Source organism: Podarcis raffonei, chromosome 5, assembly GCF_027172205.1.
Source record: "Podarcis raffonei isolate rPodRaf1 chromosome 5, rPodRaf1.pri, whole genome shotgun sequence".
Taxonomy (NCBI): Eukaryota; Metazoa; Chordata; class Lepidosauria; order Squamata; family Lacertidae; genus Podarcis; species Podarcis raffonei.
The window spans coordinates 47,270,751-47,291,986 of NC_070606.1; the positions used below are offsets into that span (position 1 = coordinate 47,270,751).

A 21,236-nucleotide genomic window follows, 5' to 3' on the forward strand; every position below is an offset into this window, starting at 1 on the left:
TAGTCTCGGAAGAATACTCATCTTAATCGCGGCCATCCTTCCTGTCCAGGACAGTTTTAACCTATTCCAAATATCTAGGTCTTTCTTAATTTCTCTCCAGACCTTAGTGTAGTTATCTTCTACTAGATTTATGTTTTTCGGGGAGATCCATATTCCCAGGTATTTTACCCTTTTCACCACTTTAATACCTGTTTTTAACTCTAGCTGGTTTTTTACATCTTTGGCCAAATTTTTTGTTAAAATTTTAGTTTTTATTCTATTTAACTTAAATCCAGACAGTTTACCGAATTCCTCTAATAACTCTAGGGCATTACTGGCGCTTTCTATTGGGTCCTCTAAAGACAATACCAAATCATCGGCGTAAGCCTTTAATTTGTATTCTTTTTCTCCAATTCTTATACCTCTTATTTTTGGTGTTTTCCTTATTTTGTTTGCGATTATTTCCAAAACCATGATGAATAGAAGGGGAGACAGCGGGCACCCCTGTCTCGTGCCTTTCGCAATTGTAAAGGAATTGGTAAGATTGTTGTTAATAATCAGTTTAGCCCTTTGGCTTGAATATATTGCTTTTATACCTTCCAAAAATGGTCCTTCTATTCCTACTGTTTTCATGCATTGTAATAAAAACCGCCAAGAAACATTATCGAAAGCCTTTTCGGCATCGATAAAAATCATCGCTGCAGGGATGTCGGTCCTGAGATCCAGGTACTCAATAATGTCTAGTATATGCCGTACGTTATCTTTTAATTGCCTGTTAGGGAGGAATCCCGCTTGATCTTTATGAATAGATTTTGTTAAGTATTTCCTGAGTCTGTTTGCCAAAATATCTGTGAAGATTTTGTAATCACTATTAAGCAGCGATATCGGCCTATAATTTCTTACGTCCATTTTTTCAGTATCCGCTTTTGGTATTAATGTAATATGTGCCTCTTTCCATGAATCTGGAATCTTCCCTCCTTGTAGAATATCATTAATAACTTCACTAAGCACTGGAGCAAGATGTTCCCCTAAGGCCTTATAATACTTTGATGACAGTCCGTCCGGTCCAGGTGCTAGGAAAGTTTGTAATGTTTGAAGTTTTATCGTGTTTTTATATTCTGTTGGGAGCATTACTATTAATAATAATAATAATAATTTTCTATTTTTTCAAGTCTTCAGTTCAGTTTACTACATTTCTACACCAGTTTGCAATTTTTAAAACATCAAATTCACCAACATTTTAGTTCAAATTGCTCCTACTGTACACATTTGTGGATGAAATTCTGCCTGATATGGACATTTTCCCAAGGTCATTTCCCCACTTCACCCTAGTGTGCACATTGCTGGACTGGAGAACTGCATTGCAAAATTCAAATGTGGACCAAACTTCTCTGTCGTCCCTAGGCACTTCATGCCAATCATGTATTTCCTTTGAACCATACAAATAAATTTATGTTTGCTTGTGAGGCAATGAAGAAAAATGCACACTGGCAACTTGCATGGATTTTATTGGAAAGTAGTTGGAAGCAAAATAAATTTCATATAATTTGGCATAAATTTTCATTAAAGACTCTGACAAATCCTTCATGAAATATAGTCACTATTCACATCTGACATGTAAAGTTTCCAACTGTAATGTTTATGTGTAGAAAGGTTATTATCATAACTGGTATACATAGGGTCTGGGACTTTGATTTAAATGATATAACCATAGACAATAGAAGGGGAGGGAATTAAAAGGAGAATGCGATCCTTTCCACAATGACATTAAGTAAAAGCAGCTGGGTATAACTAATGTTCTTGATCAGTATGAATATTAAATCCCAATATTTGGACTTAACTGAGTTCTTGCTTGTGCTAAAATGTAAATGTGTCTGTCTGTAGGTTTGTTGGATTACAAACTACTTTCTTAGAAGGAACTGATTACTTTTAGAAATACATGCTAGAAGCAGAGCTTTTTTGTGTGGAGAAAGTGCTTAATTTTTACATTGGTGATGCATTGGAATCAGTTGGTTTCAGTTTGCTGCTTATAAGAAAGCCAGATGGAGACCGTGGCTGCCAGAAGTACAGTAGTAACAGTAAGTAGGATTTCAGCTTTATCCTTTTCTAGACTTGCGCTCTAAGCCAGTTCTGTAAATGAGAAACATAGTTTAGAACAACTTGTTAATGCAATTATTCATCAGATTTCTGATCTGCCTTCACCAAATGATCCCAGTAAAACATTCTATACAATTATCAACATATATGTCTGTTATTTTTGTAAGAGATGTCCTTCAAACACCTAGTTTAAGGACAACTTTGCCCCTGCATGTTCATCATGGGATGACAACAACTACTTTGAAGGCAAGAAGGTTCAGTTTCTGCTTTCTCCCAGTAGGGCTAGAGAAGAGCTTTATCTAAAACCCTCAAACGTGTCTGCCTGTTGCTCTAAGGAACTCTGAGATAGACTGACCCGCTGACTGACTTTAAATATGACAACTTCCTATGTCCTTAAGATAAAATGATCTTGCTCAGGTGTGATTCACTTCTCTCAGAGGAAACTATGGAGTTCTCATTGTACCTATTATCTCAGACATAATTTTTCTCAAAACAATACATTTCAACTACTAATCTGCAAGTCATCAGTTGATGAAGGTGCATGTAACTTATCTGAATGTTTAAGAGCTATAATTTGCAATATCCAGTTTACTTCAACTGAACTGAATTTAGACCCCATTATTTAAGGGACAATATAACACAGGGAGACATATTTCCCACCCCCATTGTATTTGCATCTGAGGTAATAGTTAAAATGAGATCTTGGACCACATACAAACATTAATCTAAGGATGCAGAAGATCAATAAAGTCCAGAGTTGTATAGACCAGTATGTTATAGCTTCTTCCAAAGGATTTAGACTTCCACTTTCAGCCCTCTTAAAGATCTAGGGCCTTCCCAGGTCATAACTTTCATGGACTCTACTCCGCATGCTTCTCTGCTGTTGATGCCTGGCTGTATTGTGTCCTTGAACTGCAGCAATACATATTGATTGCCTGGAAGTGCAAGGTATGGGGATCCCACTACTGGGCAGGCACACAATAGCAAAAGTGTCAAATTGGCTCTGCTGCACTGCACAGTGTGACAGCTCCAAGGTCCTCACACCTTGTCGCACCCCTTCTCCCCCCGGTAAGTGCCAGCAGCATGCTGGATTTGGAACCTGGAGAGCAGAGATGCCCAACCTACGTTGTCACATGGGCCACTACTGTCTGTGCGTCTGTATAGAAATATCTGACTTTTGTGGGGCTGTAATGTAACATACTACATAAATATAAGAGTCAAATTCTTCACTCTGTCCACTTCTGCATCTGACTCTCTAGTCACTCCTGGCATAGAACTCCAAGAAAGTTGCCCATTAGGGAACGTGAACTTAACAGGGGAAGCCATGTAGAATGAGGTTTTATTGTGTGATGTTACTATGCTTTTGCCAAGCAAAATCGGAATATTGGTTTAAATACAGTTTAGCAAAATAGTAAAAAAATTGTATTCTTTGGGCTACTTCAGAATATATTTTGAGAATCACCACTGTAACAAGAAAAGGAATCATAAGTAAAAGTTACCCTGTTTTTTGTCTTCCTTAGCTTCTTTTTGAAGCTTGATTGGTCCTACAACCACATCAACCTTCTCCTGAAGTTCATCTGCATCCCTCTTCTTTCTAGTTAAACATCCTTGGTAGCATCGGGATGAGTAATCATACGCCTTACACACTACTAGTTTGCACCGCAAATAAACTTCATTGTGATAGTTAAGAAACTTAAAGGAGCTGAACATGAAACGAACTTCGTTTCTCCTTGGATTTCCCAGATATCTGAAGGTAGAGTCTCGTGGACATCTGAAAATAAAAGAACCAGGTTTGTTTAGATAATGACTTTAGAGGAATCCTTTACTTAGAATACTAATAAGAGTCATTTCTGGAGTTCCGAAGCATGTTATCTCTGGAGATGAAGAACCATGTTGGGGAAGAATGGGAAGAAACTTCAATAAGTGGGAGGTGGATTTCAGAGAGCAAAATGGAAGACAAATTCAGTGTATATGAAAGCAGTCACTCAAGATACTAGAACTCAGGACCACCCAATGAAGATGAATGTTGGGGGGAAATCAGGACAAGTGAAAGTGCTTCTTCACACAGCACAGCTGATAGTTAAACTTTGGTATTACACTTGATCTTAGCCAAAAGGCCGAGAAGTGAAACTATATAACGGTGGATATAGGTTTATTGGACTTTGTACAAATTGGGTGAGTCTCTATACAATTATTTTTGGATAACTATGATGCTATTGAAGATTAAGAAAATGTTTAAATATATTAATTAAATATTTGGGAGGGATTTGCTGAAACAATATTTGAAGCGGAATACAAAAGTGGGAGGTGTGAGGAAGTCATAGAAACAAGCAAATGAAAGATGGGTTTAAATGTATTATTTTGTTTTTCTTTTTTCTTTTTGTTGTATGTCCTTTTTTTGTCTTTTTCTCTTTTTTTGTATTGTTGAAAATCAATAAATATTATTTTAAAAAAAAGATAGTTAAACTTTGGAAGTCACTCCCACAAGATGGTGATGAGGACCACCAACTTGGATGGGGATTAAACGAATTCATGGAGGTTTGGGCTATCAGTAACTATGAGCACTGATGGCTGTCCTTTGACCTCCACTGTTGAATGCAGTTAAGTTTCTGAATGAGAGTTGCAGGGAATCTCACGTGGAGAGAGTGCTGTGACAATCAGGCCCTGTGTGCAGTCTTCTCAAAGGCATCTGGTTGGCCACTGGAGAAAAAGATACTAGACTAGATGGACCTTTGGTCTGATCCAGCAGGGCTTATCATATATTCTTATGTTCTAAATGGGTAGGGGCAACTCCACAAGCCCAGTTGGAGAATGCAGTGGAAGTGGTACAGTGTCTGGAGGACCACAGTGGGATTATGGCTGTCAGTCAGAACAGATTTTTGAATGTTCTAAATGGATATAGTTTAATTTTCTTTCATAGAATTAGGAAGTTAGTCTCAACCAAAAAAGACATCTGGCAGGGACATCATGTATATGCAACAAAAACAAAAACACATTGCTCAGTCCAGTTCAAAGTATACTTTTGCCTTGCTTTTGTATGAGAAAATTTGGATGATGACGCAACATAGCAGCAAACATCCATCTTTATTATTCCATTCAGTAGCAAATATTTATAGGTAGCATAGTGGGTTCTTTCTAGATTTTCTTAAGAAGTATTATGTCAGAATTAAAATGTGTGCTAATGTTCAAGTTTGAGAGAATAGCAACTCCTCTTGTCCATAACAAAAATAAACATTTAAGTGCATTCCTATGCGTGCCTACTCCAAAATCCAATTGAGCTCAGTATGGTTTACTCTACATAATGTGAATAAGAGTGCATGTTTAGCCTTAAATCTGCTGCTTTATAAGCCAAAAGGCAAGTGTTTCTTCTAAGTTTGTATCTAAATATTTTTATCTAAAACATACTCACCCACTCCTCCATAAGTCATAGGTCAGAGTTGTGAAGTCACCAGAGTTTGGAGATGCTTCACACGTATCTAGAAATAGTACTAAGTTTGGATCAGAACTGTGGAGAGTAGCTTGGAGGTAGAGCGCTTGATTGAGTGACACAAAGTATGGAGAAGAGCGAACTTGATAGTTGAAAGACCACGAATCAAAGAAGGCAAGTGTCACATTGTAACTGCCATGTCCTAGTTCAGTAATGTCAGTGGAATTACGAGCAACAAACACTGTCTCTACAACAGCAGTCTTGTTCATTTCACACATGATGTGAAACTGAAAGTTACTATTTCTTGTAATGATATAACCAGAAGCTGATGTCTTGATTATGTTGGAATAGATGATGGTGTCATTATTTGCCTGCTAAAGGACAGGGGGAAACAATATATGTCAACAGTACACATAAATCAGCAACCGCCATATATAAAACACCCTCTGTACTTAATCACTTTAAAATGTCCTGACATTCCAGACATACAATTATGAAAGTCACCTTGTACGTTCAGAAATTTTATTTTAATTTTTTTGGAAAAGGTAGGAGAGATATAAGAAATATAAGATTCTTTAAGAAGCTGAGAATAGGAACACATATGTAGAAACAGGCAAAAATATTACAACATTTCTTCTTTTCTTTTTTTTAAAGGTAATTAATGTTGAGATGACACCTGACTTTCAACGTGTTGGATTTCTTTAAGAGTTTTTAAATTCTTTTTTCTTTCTTTTAAACTATGAGTTTTGTGCTCAAAAGAGAAGAAATTGGAGACAAAAAAATGGACTATACATATACACTTTTTAAAATGCAAAATATTCAAAAGGCCAGAATTAGCTGGCTTACTAAATCTGGGAGACAATTTCAGGAACATAGGCTTCTTTCCTCCTCACATCACTTTCTCTTTCTGGAGCAAATTCCCCACTCCTGCTTTTTCTATGATTAAGAGAAATGTCAGAATTTACCTGCAATACCGCCTGCTTTAAATGGTATGGCAAATTGCTGGCATTTTCTTTATCCTGGGCTCCGAAACTAATCTGGAATTCTAGTCTCAAATCCCAGTTAAGACTAACATTAAGTAGTGATCATATGGCTCAAGGTCAATTCTGATATTTCTTCTAAACACAGTAAAAGAAAGAGGAGGAATCTGGATCCATGGCAGGGTAGAAAAGAAGCAGTGTGGATTTCCTAAAGGTTCCCATAATGTTAGTGTTTGCTGGACCAAAAGATAGAATACTTTCCCCATTTTTAAAACAGCGAGTTTACAAAGCTTACACAGATAATGGCAGAATGTAGATTTGGTTTTTAAAGCTCTTTTTCTTACCTGTCTTATTGTGCCACACCCACTGAATGGTATATTGAAGACCACATAGTATTGTGTAATCTGAGGTGCGCAGAAAGAGTCTGAAGAATTCAGGTACAGACTCCATTCATTATAACCCAGCAACCGGAGATACGCTTTGCTGATGCGTGCAACCATGTATTCTCCAGAACATGAAAGGGCTAAACAATAGCACATAGAAACAGCATTGAATTGTGTAAAATGCAAACACACTTTTGTTAAATGTAGTTGCTGGATCTTGCATGGGGCCAGCCTCTTCCCACAAGTGTCTTGCATGGAGTTCCAGTTCAATCCAACCCCCCAACCCCATTATGCCATTCTGCAGCTGCATCCAAACCACCTGCTGACTTAATCTCCCTTTGAAAGTTCTCTCAGGAGTGTTTAATTGCATCAGAGAGGGGACAGAACTGAGCAGAATGCTCAAACTTTGCTCTGCCACTTGTTCCCCCTCCTTTAGATGATTTTTCCATCTACTTGGCTTCACAGCCACTGTTGAAAGGTATCCCTGAGTCTCAAACACCGTAAGAAAGCGGAAAATTTCAGAAGAAAAGCAACTGGGCAGTGAAGGCTGAATTGTTCCCTTCCCTTCCATCCCTTCCTCTTTGCACATCACCTCCTCCTAAGGTACTTTGCAAAGAAGAAGGGTTGCCTGTGACTTCCTTACCTGTGCCCACACTGTACCTGTGACAGAAGATTTATCTTAAACACAATTACATCGCTGTAAGAGTCAGACATTTTATTGAGATTAGTTAGGTAGACTGCATTTGACTCAGTGCTTGGAATGAACTAGTTCACGAAATTCACAGAATTCAAAATCTTTGAACTACACCTGAAAGCAGTTCCTATAATTGCAGGCTGAACTGAATGTGATTAAGTTTCAAGGCTTTGATTTGATTCCAAGGTTCTTACTCATTCTCCCCGATTTTCAAAAGTTTATCTTATGGAGAACTTTGAACTTACTTCTGGATTTAACTGCTGTGGAACTTGTAGGAATAGCTGCAGAAACAAAACCATGACTAAAGTGAAATCTATATGAATTTAAATTCTGCACAATCTAAAAGTGTAGGCATGAGGTTGACTTTTGTGTCCTCACCTTTTCCCCACCAATTCTGAGAAGGGCAATATTTTCATCATACGTGGTCACTTTAACATTAGGCTTTGGTTAGAAACAAAGATAAAAATGGAAGCCATGATTTGGAAGAAGGAGCATCAATAAAAAGGTGCCCTCAAATGCTGAGAGAATCAGACAAATAAGAAATAAAATGTACCTGTTGTATGAGGTCCTTCGGAAGCTGTGGATAAACAAATAATAAAAATATTCAGCTAGCATAAATATTAAGAAAAAGACCCTTGATGTACATAAAATAGTGACATCTACTGGTTGATATTCTGCATCTATTTTGTTACAATCCAGCAGAACAGATTTCCAGTGCTGATTCTCTGTAAGAATAAAGGCACTACAATGAATCCTGCCTTTTTCCATCTGCATGGCAACATAGGATCTTTCCTTGACCAGAGCAACTGACACTCATGCCTTGCTTTCCTGTTGAAACAGGACGGATGTCACCACAACAAGTTATTTGCCTCTTTCTACAGAATGCACCTCCATCTTGGGGGGAGTGGAGAATATTGCACAGATGCCCCTTTAAGGCTTTTTAATAACAACAATAATAAAATGTAAGAATGCCAATAGGAAGCAGAAGTGTGGCCACAGAATTTACCCAATAGACTTTATACCATTTCACCATTCATTCGGCTTCCTGCAATGAGATCTCCACTGTTAGAAATATAGAAGACTAAATACAAAGGATGGGAAAGTTACCTGAGCAGATGACACCAGCGTCTTCATGATGACCACAATTGTGACTTCCCCAGCCCCGATGGGAGCACAGCTCCAGAGAAGGTTCATTCCCTCTGCAGTTTACATCATCCAGGAGAATCTGGCCAGAGCCATGGCCAAAACGGGCACTTCCTGGTGCTGACAAAGCCAATCCACATCCAAGCTTTCTGCAGACAACCTGTGCGTCATTTAAGTCCCAGCCATCATCACAGACCGTTCCCCAGCTTCCTCTGTAGTTGAGTTCCACACGTCCTTCACACCTGTTGTTCCCACCGACCAGTCTCATGGGAACATCTTAGAACAAGAAAATATTATTCTTACATAGGCAAGACTTGTAAACTTAGGTTCTCCCCATCCCTAACCTAAGCATCAGACTCTACTGGCATCAGGATTTCAACATGTTGACTTTGTGCAGCTCATCAAGAGAGTAGTGGCTGTGGAGGCCTTTTGCATTCATAACTAATGAAACTTAACATATCTCCCTAGTTCTATATTGCCTTGAAAAAATAAATGTGTTGTGTGTTGGGGGATTCCTTGCAATTTGGCAAAATATACTCCCCTCCCAAAAAGAAATGTTAATGTTACATTATTCCTGTCAAAACAAAAAGTTCTCTGCTTGAACTTGCCAAGCATACTTTCCATGACCTTGAATGGAGCTGTGAATTGCAGTGGACCGAACACGTGTGTTTTGTAAAGGAAGCAATGTGAACCGGAACGAGTTCCTTTTGGGTCATGCTGAACTTAAACTTAAGCTGGTTCCTTTCTTAAAGGAACTTTCAAGCCTTTGATTTGACTCCAATGTTCTTGCTCATTCTCCCCAATTTTCACAGGCCTATCTTATGGCAAACACTGAACTTAACTCTGGGTGAAACTGTAGGTTCATTTGTAGGAACGTCTTCTGCAGAAACAAACATGACAAAAGGGAGATCTTTTGGCATTTAAATTCTGCACCATCTAAAACTGTAGGCATGAGGTTGACTTCTGTACCGTCACTTGGGCCAAACCAATGATGATCAGGTCAATATTACCACCATATATGGTCCAATGAGCCTGTTTAGCACTGGGCTTTGTTCATTTCCAAAGATAAAAATGGAAGCTGTGATCTGGAAGAATCTACATCTTAAATTTTTTCCCCTTAAATGTTGAAAGAATGAGGCAAATAAGAAATGAACGGTACCTGGTGTATGAGGTCTTCTGGAAGCTGTGGATAAACAAATAATAGAAATATTCAGCTAGCATAAATATTAAGAACAAGACCCTTGATGTACATAAAATAATGACATCTGCTGCTTGATATTCTTCATCTATTTTGTTACAATCCAACAGAACAGATACCCAGAATAACAGCACTCAGTGCTGGTTCTCTGTAAGAATAAAGGCACTGCAATGAATCCTGCCTCCTTCCATCCGCATGGCAACATAGGATCTTTCCTTGACCAGAGCAACTGACACCCATGCCTTGCTTTCCCTTTGAAACTGGAGGGATGTCACCACCACAAGTTATTTGCCTCTTTCTACAGAATGCACCTCCATCTTGCAAGGAGAGGAGAATATTGCACAGATGCTACTTTTAGGCTTTTTAATAAAAAATAGATAGGTAATAATGCCAATAGGAAGGAGAAGCTGCATCCAAAGCCCCTGCTGACTTAATCTCCCTTTGAAAGTTCTTTCAGGAGTGTTTAATTGCATCAGAGAAGGGACAGAACTGAGCAGAATGCTCAAACTTTGCTCTGCCACTTGTTCCCCCTCCTTTAGATGATTTTTCCATCTACTGGGTTTCACAGCCACTGTTGAAAGGTATCCCTGACTCTCAAACACCGTAAGGGAGGAGAAAATTTCAGAAGAAAAGCAACTGGGCAGTGAAGGCTGAAGTGTTCCCTTCCCTTCCATCCCATCCTCTTTGCACATCACCTCCTCCTGAGGCACTTTGCAAAGAAGAAGGGTTGCCTGTGACTTCCTTACCTGTGTCCACGCTGTACCTGTGACAGAAGGTTTATCTTAAAAACAATTACATCTCTGCAAGCGCCAGACATTTTATTCAGACTAGTTAGGTAGACTGCATTTGACTCAGTGTTTGAAATTAACTAGTTCACAAAATTCACAGAATTCAAAAATCTTTGAACTACACCTGAAAGCAGTTCCTATAATTGCAGGCTGAACTGAATGTGATTAAGTTCATATTGGGGGTAGAACATTCAGCGATTTTTAGTTCATCTTTAGGTTCATCCTTTTATTTGTCTTTTTTTTAATTCTATATATTGTGGTTCGAGGACCCGACCCCCCGCAATGTGAAATGAATACACAAGGACACGTGATATAAGGTTAATGGGCGAGGAAAAGGCCACAACTTTATTGATTACAGCAGTGAAAAGGTATTGGCTTAGGCATTGGATCTCTAAAACAAGTGGGTTTATTCACCAGTAGGTGGAGCCTGTTGATGCTAATCCAACTATAGGCTCACCCCTGATGTCACCGAGGGTCGTGCCATGGCCTCCCGCCAAGCAGGCATCGGACAGAATACACGACCGCCAGATTCCTTTAACGGAATACCCAAAAATTGAAGGCATAGGCGATGGCCACACCTAGCTCTTCGACACACCACAACACATTATTCCAATGCCTAACCTACCCACCAATACCACAAAAGTTGTGACGATTGCTACGAGGTAGGCGAAAAAACCAAAAAACCTAATGCCAAATGGAAAAACTCCTACCAGGCCCCCTGGACAACCAGGGCGACCAACCTAAGGTCCATAGCAGGGCCAATGACCTAAGCCCTAACTCAAAGGGAGTGGAGCGTGGGTGACTCGCGACGAGACAACGGCGAAGAATGAGGCCGGGGAGAGGCTGGTGCCGCAGCAAAAGGCTGCTGAACATGCCCCCTCTGAGGCACCTGGCTGGATGCCTGCCGAGGGGCGTTGGCGCCAGCCTGGTGAGGTGGAGGCAGGGGACTAACGCCCCCTGCTAGGGGCGGTGCTCGGGCTCCTGCCCACAACCACTCCCCTCTCTTCCAGGGAGGAGAGTCTTTCTTTTGGCCTCCAAACATAAGGATTATATTTTAGTCTTCTTAAGTAGATATGATACAGGAGCAAGTTATAACATTCTGAATGCTGAAAACAAATTGGAAAGGATATTTGGGAGGTACTAGAACTGAACTGTGAACTGAACGGCTAAAAGAGGTAAACTTGAATTGAACTAGTTCCTTTTTAAAACAAACTTTCAAGGCTTTGATTTGATTCCAGGCTTCTTACTCATTCTCCCCGATTTTCAAAAGTATATCTTATGGAGAACTTTGAACTTACTTCTGGATATAACTTCTGTGGGACTTGTAGGAAGAGCTGCAGAAACAAAAGCATGACTAAAGTGAAATCTATACGCATTTAAATTCTGCACAATCTAAAAGTGTAGGCATGAGGTTGACTTTTGTGTCCTCACCTTTTCCCCACCAATTCTGAGAAGGGCAATATTTTCATCATATATGGTCAGTTTAACATTAGACTTTGGTTAGAAACAAAGATAAAAATGGAAGCCATGATTTGGAAGAAGGAGCATTAATAAAAAGGTGCCCTCAAAGGCTGAGAGAATCAGACAAATAAGAAAGAAAATGTACCTGTTGTATTAGGTTGTCTGGAAGCTGTGGATAAACAAATAATAAAAATATTCAGCCAGCATAAATATTAAGAAAAAGACCCTTGATGTACATGAAATAGTGACATCTACTGGTTGATATTCTGCATCTATTTTGTTACAAACGAGCAGAACAGATTTCCAGTGCTGATTCTCTGTAAGAATAAAGGCACTGCAATGAATCCTGCCTTTTTCTATCCGCATGGCAACCTAGGATCTTTCCTTGACCAGAGCAACTGACACTCATGCCTTGCTTTCCTGTTGAAACAGGACGGATGTCACCACAACAAGTTATTTGCCTCTTTCTACAGAATGCACCTCCATCTTGGGGGGAGTGGAGAATATTGCACAGATGCCCCTTTAAGGCTTTTTAATTTAAAAAATAGGTAATAATGCCAATAGGAAGCAGAAGTGTGGCCACAGAATTTACCCAATAGACTTTATACCATTTCACCATTCATTCGGCTTCCTGCAATGAGATCTCCACTGTTAGAAATATAGAAGACTAAATACAAAGGATGGGAAAGTTACCTGAGCAGATGACACCAGCGTCTTCATGATGACCACAATTGTGACTTCCCCAGCCCCGATGGGAGCACAGCTCCAGAGAAGGTTCATTCCCTCTACAGTTTACATCATCCAGGAGAATCTGGCCAGAGCCATGGCCAAAGTGGGCACTTCCTGGTGCTGACAAAGCCAATCCACATCCAAGCTTTCTGCAGACAACCTGTGCGTCATTTAAGTCCCAGCCATCATCACAGACGGTCCCCCAGCTTCCTCTGTAGTTCAGTTCCACGCGTCCTTCACACATGTTGTTCCCACCGACCAGTCTCATGGGAACATCTTCGAACAATAAAATATTATTCTTACATAGGCAAGACTTGTAAACACAGGTTCTCCGCATCCCTAACCTAAGCATCAGACTCTACTGGCATCAGGATTTCAACATGTTGACTTTGTGTAGCTCATCAAGAGAGTAGTTGCTGTGGAGGCCTTTTGCATTCATAACTAATGAAACTTATCATATCTCCCTAGTTCTATATTGCCTTGAAAAAACAAATGCGGTCTATGTTAGGGGATTCCTTGCAATTGTGCAAAATATACTCCCCTCCCAAAAAGAAATGTTAATGATACATTATTCTTGTCAAAACAAAAAGTTCCTTTTTTTGAACTTGCCAAGCATAGTTTCCATGACCTTGAATGGAGTGTGCACTGCAGTGGACTGAACACATGTGTTTTGTAAAGGCAGCAATATGAATCGGAACGAGTTCCTTTTGGGTCATGCTGAACTTAAACTTAAACTGATTCCTTTCTTAAAGGAACTTTCAAGCCTTTGATTTGACTCCAATGTTCTTGCTCATTCTCCACAATTTTCACAGGTCTACCTTACGGCGAACACTGAACTCACCTCTGGGTGAAACTGTTGGTTCATTTGTAGGAACGTCTTCTGCAGAAACAAACATGACAAAAATGAGATCTTTTGGCATTTAAATTCTGCACCATCTAAAACTGTAGGCATGAGGTTGACTTCTGTACCGTCACTTGGGCCAAACCAATGACGAGCAGGTCATTAGTACCACCATACATGGTCCAATGAGCCTGTTTAGCGCTGGGCTTTGTTCATGTCCAAAGATAAAAATGGAAGCTGTGATCTGGAAGAATCTTCATCTTAAAAAATCTTTCCCTTAAATGTTGAAGGAATTAGGCAAATAAGAAATAAAAGGTACCTGGTGTATGAGATCCTACGGAAGCTGTGGATAAACAAATAATAAAAATATTCAGCTAGCATAAATATTAAGAAAAAGACCCTTGATGTACATAAAATAGTGGCATCTGCTGGTTGATATTCTGCATCTATTTTGTTACAATCCAACAGAACAGATACCCAGAATAACAGCACTCAGTGCTGGTTCTCTGTAAGAATAAAGGCACTGCAATGAATCCTGCCTCCTTCCATCCGCATGGCAACATAGGATCTTTCCTTGACCAGAGCAACTGACACTCATGCCTTGCTTTCGTATTGAAACTGGAGGGATGTCACCACAACAAGTTATTTGCCTCTTTCTTCAGAATGCACCTCCATCTTGGGAGGAGTGGAGAATATTGCACAGATGCTCCTTTAAGTCTTTTTAATAAAAAATATATATGTAATAATACCAATAGGAAGGAGAAGCTGCATCCAAAGCCCCTGCTGACTTAATCTCCCTTAGCAAGTGCTCTCAGGAGTGTTTAATTGCATCAGAGAAGGGACAGAACTGAGCAGAATGCTTCAACTTTCCTCTGCCAGTTGTTCCCCCTCCTTCAGATGATTTTTCAATCTAATTGGTTTCACAGCCACTGTTGAAAGGTATCTCTGAGTCTCAAACACCATAAGGGAGGAGAAAATTTCAGAAGAAGAGCAACTGGGCAGTGAAGGATGAAGTGTTCCCTTCCCTTCCATCCCTTCCTCTTTGCACATCACCTCCTCCTGTGGCTCTTTGAAAAGAAGAAGGGTTGCCTGTGACTTCCTTACCTGTGTCCCCGCTGTACCTGTGACAGAAGGTTTATCTTAAACACAATTACATCTCTGTAAGCATCAGACATTTTATTCAGACTAGTTAGGTAGACTGCATTTGACTCAGTGTTTGGAATGAACTAGTTCACGAAATTCACAGAATTCAAAAATCTTTGAACTACACCTGAAAGCAGTTCCTATAATTGCAGGCTGAACTGAATGTGATTAAGTTCATTTTTGGGGTAGAACATTCAGCGATTTTTAGTTCATTTTAGGTTCATTCTTTTATTTGTCTTTTTTAAATACTATATATTCTTTTGGCCTCCAAACATAAGGATTATATTTTAGTCTTCTTAAGTAGATATGATACAGGAGCAAGTTATAACATTCTGAATGCTGAAAACAAATTGGAAAGGATATGTGGGATGTACTAGAACTGAACTTTGAACTGAACATGAACTAAACGGCTAAAAAAGGTAAACTTGAACTGAACTAGTTTCTTTTTAAAACAAACTTTCAAGGCTTTGATTTGATTCCAAGCTTCTTACTCATTCTCCCCGATTTTCAAAAGTATATCTTATGGAGAACTTTGAACTTACTTCTGGATATAACTTCTGTGGGACTTGTAGGAAGAGCTGCAGAAACAAAAGCATGACTAAAGTGAAATCTATACGAATTTAAATTCTGCACAATCTAAAAGTGTAGGCATGAGGTTGACTTCTGTGTCCTCACCTTTTCCCCACCAATTCTGAGAAGGGCAATATTTTCATCATACATGGTCACTTTAACATTAGGCTTTGGTTATAAACAAAGATAAAAATGGAAGCCATGATTTGGAAGAAGGAGCATCAATAAAAAGTTGCCCTCAAATGCTAAGAGAATCAGACAAATAAGAAATAAAATGTACCTGTTGTATTAGGTCGTCCGGAAGCTGTGGATAAACAAATAATAAAAATATTCAGCCAGCATAAATATTAAGAAAAAGACCCTTGATGTACATAAAATAGTGACATCTGCTGGTTGATATTCTGCATCTATTTTGTTACAATCCAGCAGAACAGATTTGCAGTGCTGATTCTCTGTAAGGATAAAGACACTGCAATGATTCCTGCCTATTTCCATCTGCATGGCAACATAGGATCTTTCCTTGACCAGAGCAACTGACACTCATGCCTTGCTTTCCTGTTGAAACTGGAGGGATGTCACCACAACAGGTTATTTGCCTCTTTCTACAGAATTCACCTCCATCTTGGGAGGACTGGAGAATATTGCACAGATGCCCCTTTAAGGCTTTTTAATAAAAAATATATAGGTAATGTCAGGGAACTGCCATCGGAGCCAAGAGTGGAGGTAAGGCTCCCCAACGATGCAGGAGAAGGGACCAGCAGGGAGAGAGAGAACACTTCCTTTGGGGAAGGAAATCGGCGTGACACCTGGAAGAAAGGGGAGCAGGGAAGGACTTCGGAGAGATGGCTCCAAGACTCTTCCACAGAGACCAGCGGGGAGAGCCCAGGACCTCCGCTGGCCACGCCCACTCTGCGCAGAAGACTTCCGCGCAGGGAGGCTAGGCGGAGACTTGGCGTCAAAGAGCTTTTATGTTGGAAGAAGTTCAGGAAACGCCCACTGACGGATTCTGCCAGTGACTGACACAGCCACGGAGAAAGGGCTGTCCAGCCAGGGAAATGTTTAGCCAGACAACGTTGCCTAGAGCAGCAGCCCCCTTACGCACGAGCAACCCCCAATTCCCTTTACAGGTAATAATGCCAATAGGAAGCAGAAGTGTGGCCATTTCACCATTCATTCGGCTTCCTGCAATGAGATGTCCACTGTTAGAAATATATTAGAAGACTAAATACAAAGCATCAGAAAGTTACCTGAGCAGATGACACCAGCGTCTTCACTATGACCACAGTTGTGACTTCCCCAGCCCCGATGGGAGCACAGCTCCAGAGAAGGTTCATTCCCTCTGCAGTTTACATCATCCAGGAGAATCTGGCCAGAGCCATGGCCAAAATGGGCACTTCCTGGTGCTGACAAAGCCAATCCACATCCAAGCTTTCTGCAGACAACCTGTGCATCATTTAAGTCCCAGCCATCATCACAGACTGTCCCCCAGCTTCCTCTGTAGTAGAGTTCCACACGTCCTTCACACATGTTGTTCCCCCCGACCAGTCTCATGGGAGCATCTTGGAACAATAAAAGATCATTCTTACAAAGGCAAGACTTGTAAACTCAGGTTCTCCGCATCCCTAACCTAAGCATCAGACTCTACTGGCATCAGGATTTTAACATGTTGACTTTGTGCAGCTCATCAAGAGAGTAGTGGCTGTGGAGGCCTTTTGAATTCATAACTAATGAAACTTAACATATCTCCCCAGTTCTATATTGCCTTGAAAAAACAAATGCGTTGTATGTTAGGGGATTCCTTGCAATTGTGCAAAATACACTCCCTTCCCAAAAAGAAATGTTAATGCTACATTATTCCTGTCAGAACAAAAAGTTCTCTGCTTGAACTTGCCAAGCATAGTTTCCATGACCTTGAATGGAGCTGTGAACTGCAGTGGACCGAACACGTGTGTTTTGTAAAGGAAGCAATGTGAACCGGAACGAGTTCCTTTTGGGTCATGCTGAACTTAAACTTAAGCTGGTTCCTTTCTTAAAGGAACTTTCAAGCCTTTGATTTGACTCCAATGTTCTTGCTCATTCTCCCCAATTTTCACAGGCCTATCTTAAGGCAAACACTGAACTTAACTCTGGGTGAAACTGTAGGTTCATTTGTAGGAACGTCTTCTGCAGAAACAAACATGACAAAAGGGAGATCTTTTGGCATTTAAATTCTGCACCATCTAAAACTGTAGGCATGAGGTTGACTTCTGTACTGTCACTTGGGCCAAACCAATGATGATCAGGTCAATATTACCACCATATATGGTCCAATGAGCCTGTTTAGCACTGGGCTTTGTTCATGTCCAAAGATAAAAATGAAAGCCGTCATCTGGAAGAATCGACATCTTAATTCCCCCTCCTTAAATGTTTTAGGAATTAGGCAAATAAGAAATAAAATGTACCTGTTGTATTAGGTCTTCCGGAAGCTGTGGATAAACAAATAATAAAAATATTCAGCCAACATAAATATTGAGAAAAAGACCCTTGATGTACATAAAATAGTGACATCTGCTGCATCGATTTTGTTACAATTTAGCAGAACTGATACCCAAAAGAACCGCACGCAGTGCTGGTTCTCTGTAAGATTAAAGGCACTGCCATGAATCCTGCCTCCTTTAATCCGCAGGCAACATAGGATCTTTCCTTGACCAGAGCAACTGACATTTATGCCTTGCTTTTCTGTTGAAAGAGGATGGATGTCACCACAACAAGTTATTTGCCTCTTTCTACAGAATGCACCTCCATCTTGGGAGGAGTGGAGAATATTGCCCAGATGGCCCTTTAAGGCATAATAATAATAATAATAATAATAATAATAAATAATGTAATAATGCCGATAGGAAGGAGAAGTATGGCCACGGAATTTACCCAATAGACTTTATACCATTTCACCATTCATTCGGCTTCCTGCAATGAGATCTCCACTGTTAGAAATATATTAGAAGACTAAATACAAAGCATCAGAAAGTTACCTGAGCAGATGACACCAGCGTCTTCATGATGACCACAATTGTGACGTTCCCATCCCGGATGAGAGCACAGCTCCAGAGAAGGTTCATTCCCTCTGCAGTTTACATCATCCAGGAGAATCTGGCCAGAGCCATGGCCAAAATGGGCACTTCCTGGTGCTGACAAAGCCAATCCACATCCAAGCTTTCTGCAGACAACCTGTGCGTCATTTAAGTCCCAGCCATCATCACAGACTGTCCCCCAGCTTCCTCTGTAGTTCAGTTCCACGCGTCCTTCACACATGTTGTTCCCGCTGACCAGTCTCATGGGAACATCTTAGAACAATAAAATATCATTCTTACAAAGGCAAGACTTGTAAACTCAGGTTCTCCGCATCCCTAACCTAAGCATCAGACTCTACTGGCATCAGGATTTCAAGATGTTAACTTTGTGCAGCTCATCAAGAGAGTAGTTGCTGTGGAGGCCTTTTGCATTCATAACTAATGAAACTTAACATATCTCCACAGTTCTATATTGCCTTGAAGAAACAAATGCGGTCTATGTTAGGGGATTCCTTGCAATTGTGCAAAATATACTCCCCTCCAAAAAAGAAATGTTAATGTGACCAATGTAGTGAACTGAACATGTGTGTTTTCTAAAGGAAGCAATGTGAACCGGAACAAGTTCTTTTTGGGTCATGCTGAACGTAACTTAAGCTGGTTCCTTTCTTAAAGGAACTTTTAAGCCCTGGATTTGACTCCAATGTTCTTGCTCATTCTCCCCAATTTTCACAGGCCTATCTTACAGCAAACACTGAACTTACCTCTGGGTGAAACTGCTGTTTCACTTGTAGGAACTTCTTCTGCAGAAACAAACACATGACAAAAGTGAGATCTTTTGGCATTTAAGTTCTGAGCCATCTAAAAGTGAAGGCATGAGGTTGACATCTTAGATACTAAGTCATCTAATACATAGTATGTATTATGTAGCAGATTTTTAAATAAGTAGCAAATTTTCCTTACCAGTAGATTGCGGGAATTCTGTGGTTAATGCTTTGAAAGGATAGGAATATAGGAAAAACAAGAATTAAGAGCAACATTACTGAAAATCCCAGCTTTGTAGCTGTGAATTTTGTTTTAATACTAAATCATCTAATACATATTATGTATTATGTAGCAGATTAGGAAATATGTAGCAGATTTTCCTTACCGGTAGTTTGCGGGAATTCTGTGGTTAATGCTTTGAAAAGAAACAAACAAAAAGGATTCAGATCAGCATTACAATTAAACCCATTTGCATTTCCAGTCACTTAACATGCCCCCAAACTGGGGAGGTAACTATATCAGTTCCAATTTCCTCATCAAAATGTCATTCCGTATTCTCCCCCCCCCCATTTAATACACTTTTCCTATTTCTACATTTAAACACTCCAAGATCCAGTCAATCCAGATTAAATGAGAAGATAATACGGGAGTGGCTGCATTTTGATGTAGACTATGCCATGCGGATGCTGTGCAAAACTTGAATGCATGAGCAGTACCAAGTCCACAGTAAACAGCCTTGCGAAAAGACCCAATGCCACTTTCTGCAGCAGCTCCCTGGTTCTTCAGATGTAATCCCTCCCAGCACCACCTGAAGATGCTGTGCACAAAACTTGGGACCTTTGCATGCAAACATGTGCTGTGCCACTCAGCCATGGCCTTCCCACAGTGAACATGGCACTCTGAATACAAGCAGAGGTCACAGCAGGCACCCCCCTCAACTGACTTCACATTACAAGGTGGCTGTAATGCACAAAACCCTCTGGAGGGATCTGCCTGCAATTTGGCAGGATTACAACACTCTTGAGGGGCTCATTAGCCTACAAACACCAAGCAATTCTGTGACGGGGTGGGGCAGTATAGCCAATGTGGGGAAAACAGAAATTCTGATTTAACAGAGCTGATTTGGGCCCAAATAACAAATCTTATGGGAAAGACACAAAATGGGTCCGCAACAGACTGACTTGATCCTAGTGATACAGATGCATATACAACGTAAATCTTATGGGCAGTACTTTTATTTTATTTTATTTTATTTATTTTATTTTATTTTATTTTATTTTATTTTATTTTAATAAATAGCTCTTTTCCCAACCCACACTGGCCCATGAGAGTTGGGTGAATGATCTAACTCTTCCGAAATTTTGCTCCATGAGGAGGACTTTGGCTGCATTAGGCCCCTATATTTTATTCCCAAAACAAAATCTCAGATGCCAAAAGTGTTGAGATTCTCGTCCAACAAAAAATATTTGGCTGTAGGGAAAAGAAATGTATGAGTTCCAAGATTACCTGCTATATTGTAATAGGCAAAAAAGCCAGAGCCTGCACGATAGGACTGTCTGTGGAGCAGAACTGTCATAGTGCCTGTATAGGAAGTGAATACCCAGCTCCAGCCACTGCATATATTCCCAAGTAGTGCTGATTGATAAATATTTCCATCATAGACATGAACATATTCATGAGTACAGTCTAAACTGTGAAGATAAAAGAGGACAAAACCATCTTATTTCAAGCAAGAGCTCCTGGGTCCCGTCCCATCCCATCCCAAAGTTTGCAGTATCAGTACTTACTTCAGATAGTCAAGAGTTAGCACTATAGGGCTAGAATCATAGGAATGGATTGTCCAGAGACACTGTATGATGCTTCCATCACCATTGTAATACGGGCCAGAAAATGACTGAGATGGATTTGAGAAAGTATTACCGCATCCATGGATTCCTAGTAAATATACAATTAAAACACTGATTATCTCAGTCCCCCCCCCCAAAAAAAAG

At 40.1% G+C, this 21,236-nt stretch overlaps 2 protein-coding genes across 2 annotated transcripts in view; both read right to left on the reverse strand.

Moving 5' to 3' along the window:
• The window catches only part of LOC128413381 (deleted in malignant brain tumors 1 protein-like), a 56,013-nt gene that overhangs the window by 22,422 nt on the left and 12,355 nt on the right, over window positions 1–21,236 (reverse strand). Inside the window, exons 15-27 of the mRNA XM_053387420.1 lie at window positions 21,033–21,180; window positions 20,752–20,936; window positions 19,631–19,660; window positions 19,245–19,283; window positions 18,445–18,756; window positions 17,875–17,898; window positions 16,681–16,992; window positions 15,714–15,737; window positions 15,406–15,441; window positions 12,844–13,155; window positions 12,296–12,319; window positions 11,988–12,023; window positions 8,650–8,979 (exon numbers count right to left, since the gene is read on the reverse strand). Of these exons, the coding sequence (XP_053243395.1) occupies window positions 8,650–8,979; window positions 11,988–12,023; window positions 12,296–12,319; window positions 12,844–13,155; window positions 15,406–15,441; window positions 15,714–15,737; window positions 16,681–16,992; window positions 17,875–17,898; window positions 18,445–18,756; window positions 19,245–19,283; window positions 19,631–19,660; window positions 20,752–20,936; window positions 21,033–21,180 (1,812 nt within the window). The remainder of the gene's footprint in view (window positions 1–8,649; window positions 8,980–11,987; window positions 12,024–12,295; window positions 12,320–12,843; window positions 13,156–15,405; window positions 15,442–15,713; window positions 15,738–16,680; window positions 16,993–17,874; window positions 17,899–18,444; window positions 18,757–19,244; window positions 19,284–19,630; window positions 19,661–20,751; window positions 20,937–21,032; window positions 21,181–21,236) is intronic.
• Window positions 1,474–7,777, reverse strand: LOC128414159 (deleted in malignant brain tumors 1 protein-like). Its single transcript, XM_053388981.1, has 4 exons — window positions 6,828–7,777; window positions 5,486–5,877; window positions 3,576–3,847; window positions 1,474–2,109 (listed from the first exon to the last, which is right to left on the reverse strand). The coding sequence occupies exons 1-4, from the start codon at window positions 7,119–7,121 to the stop codon at window positions 2,099–2,101; spliced, it is 969 nt and encodes a 322-aa protein (XP_053244956.1). The 5' UTR covers window positions 7,122–7,777; the 3' UTR covers window positions 1,474–2,098.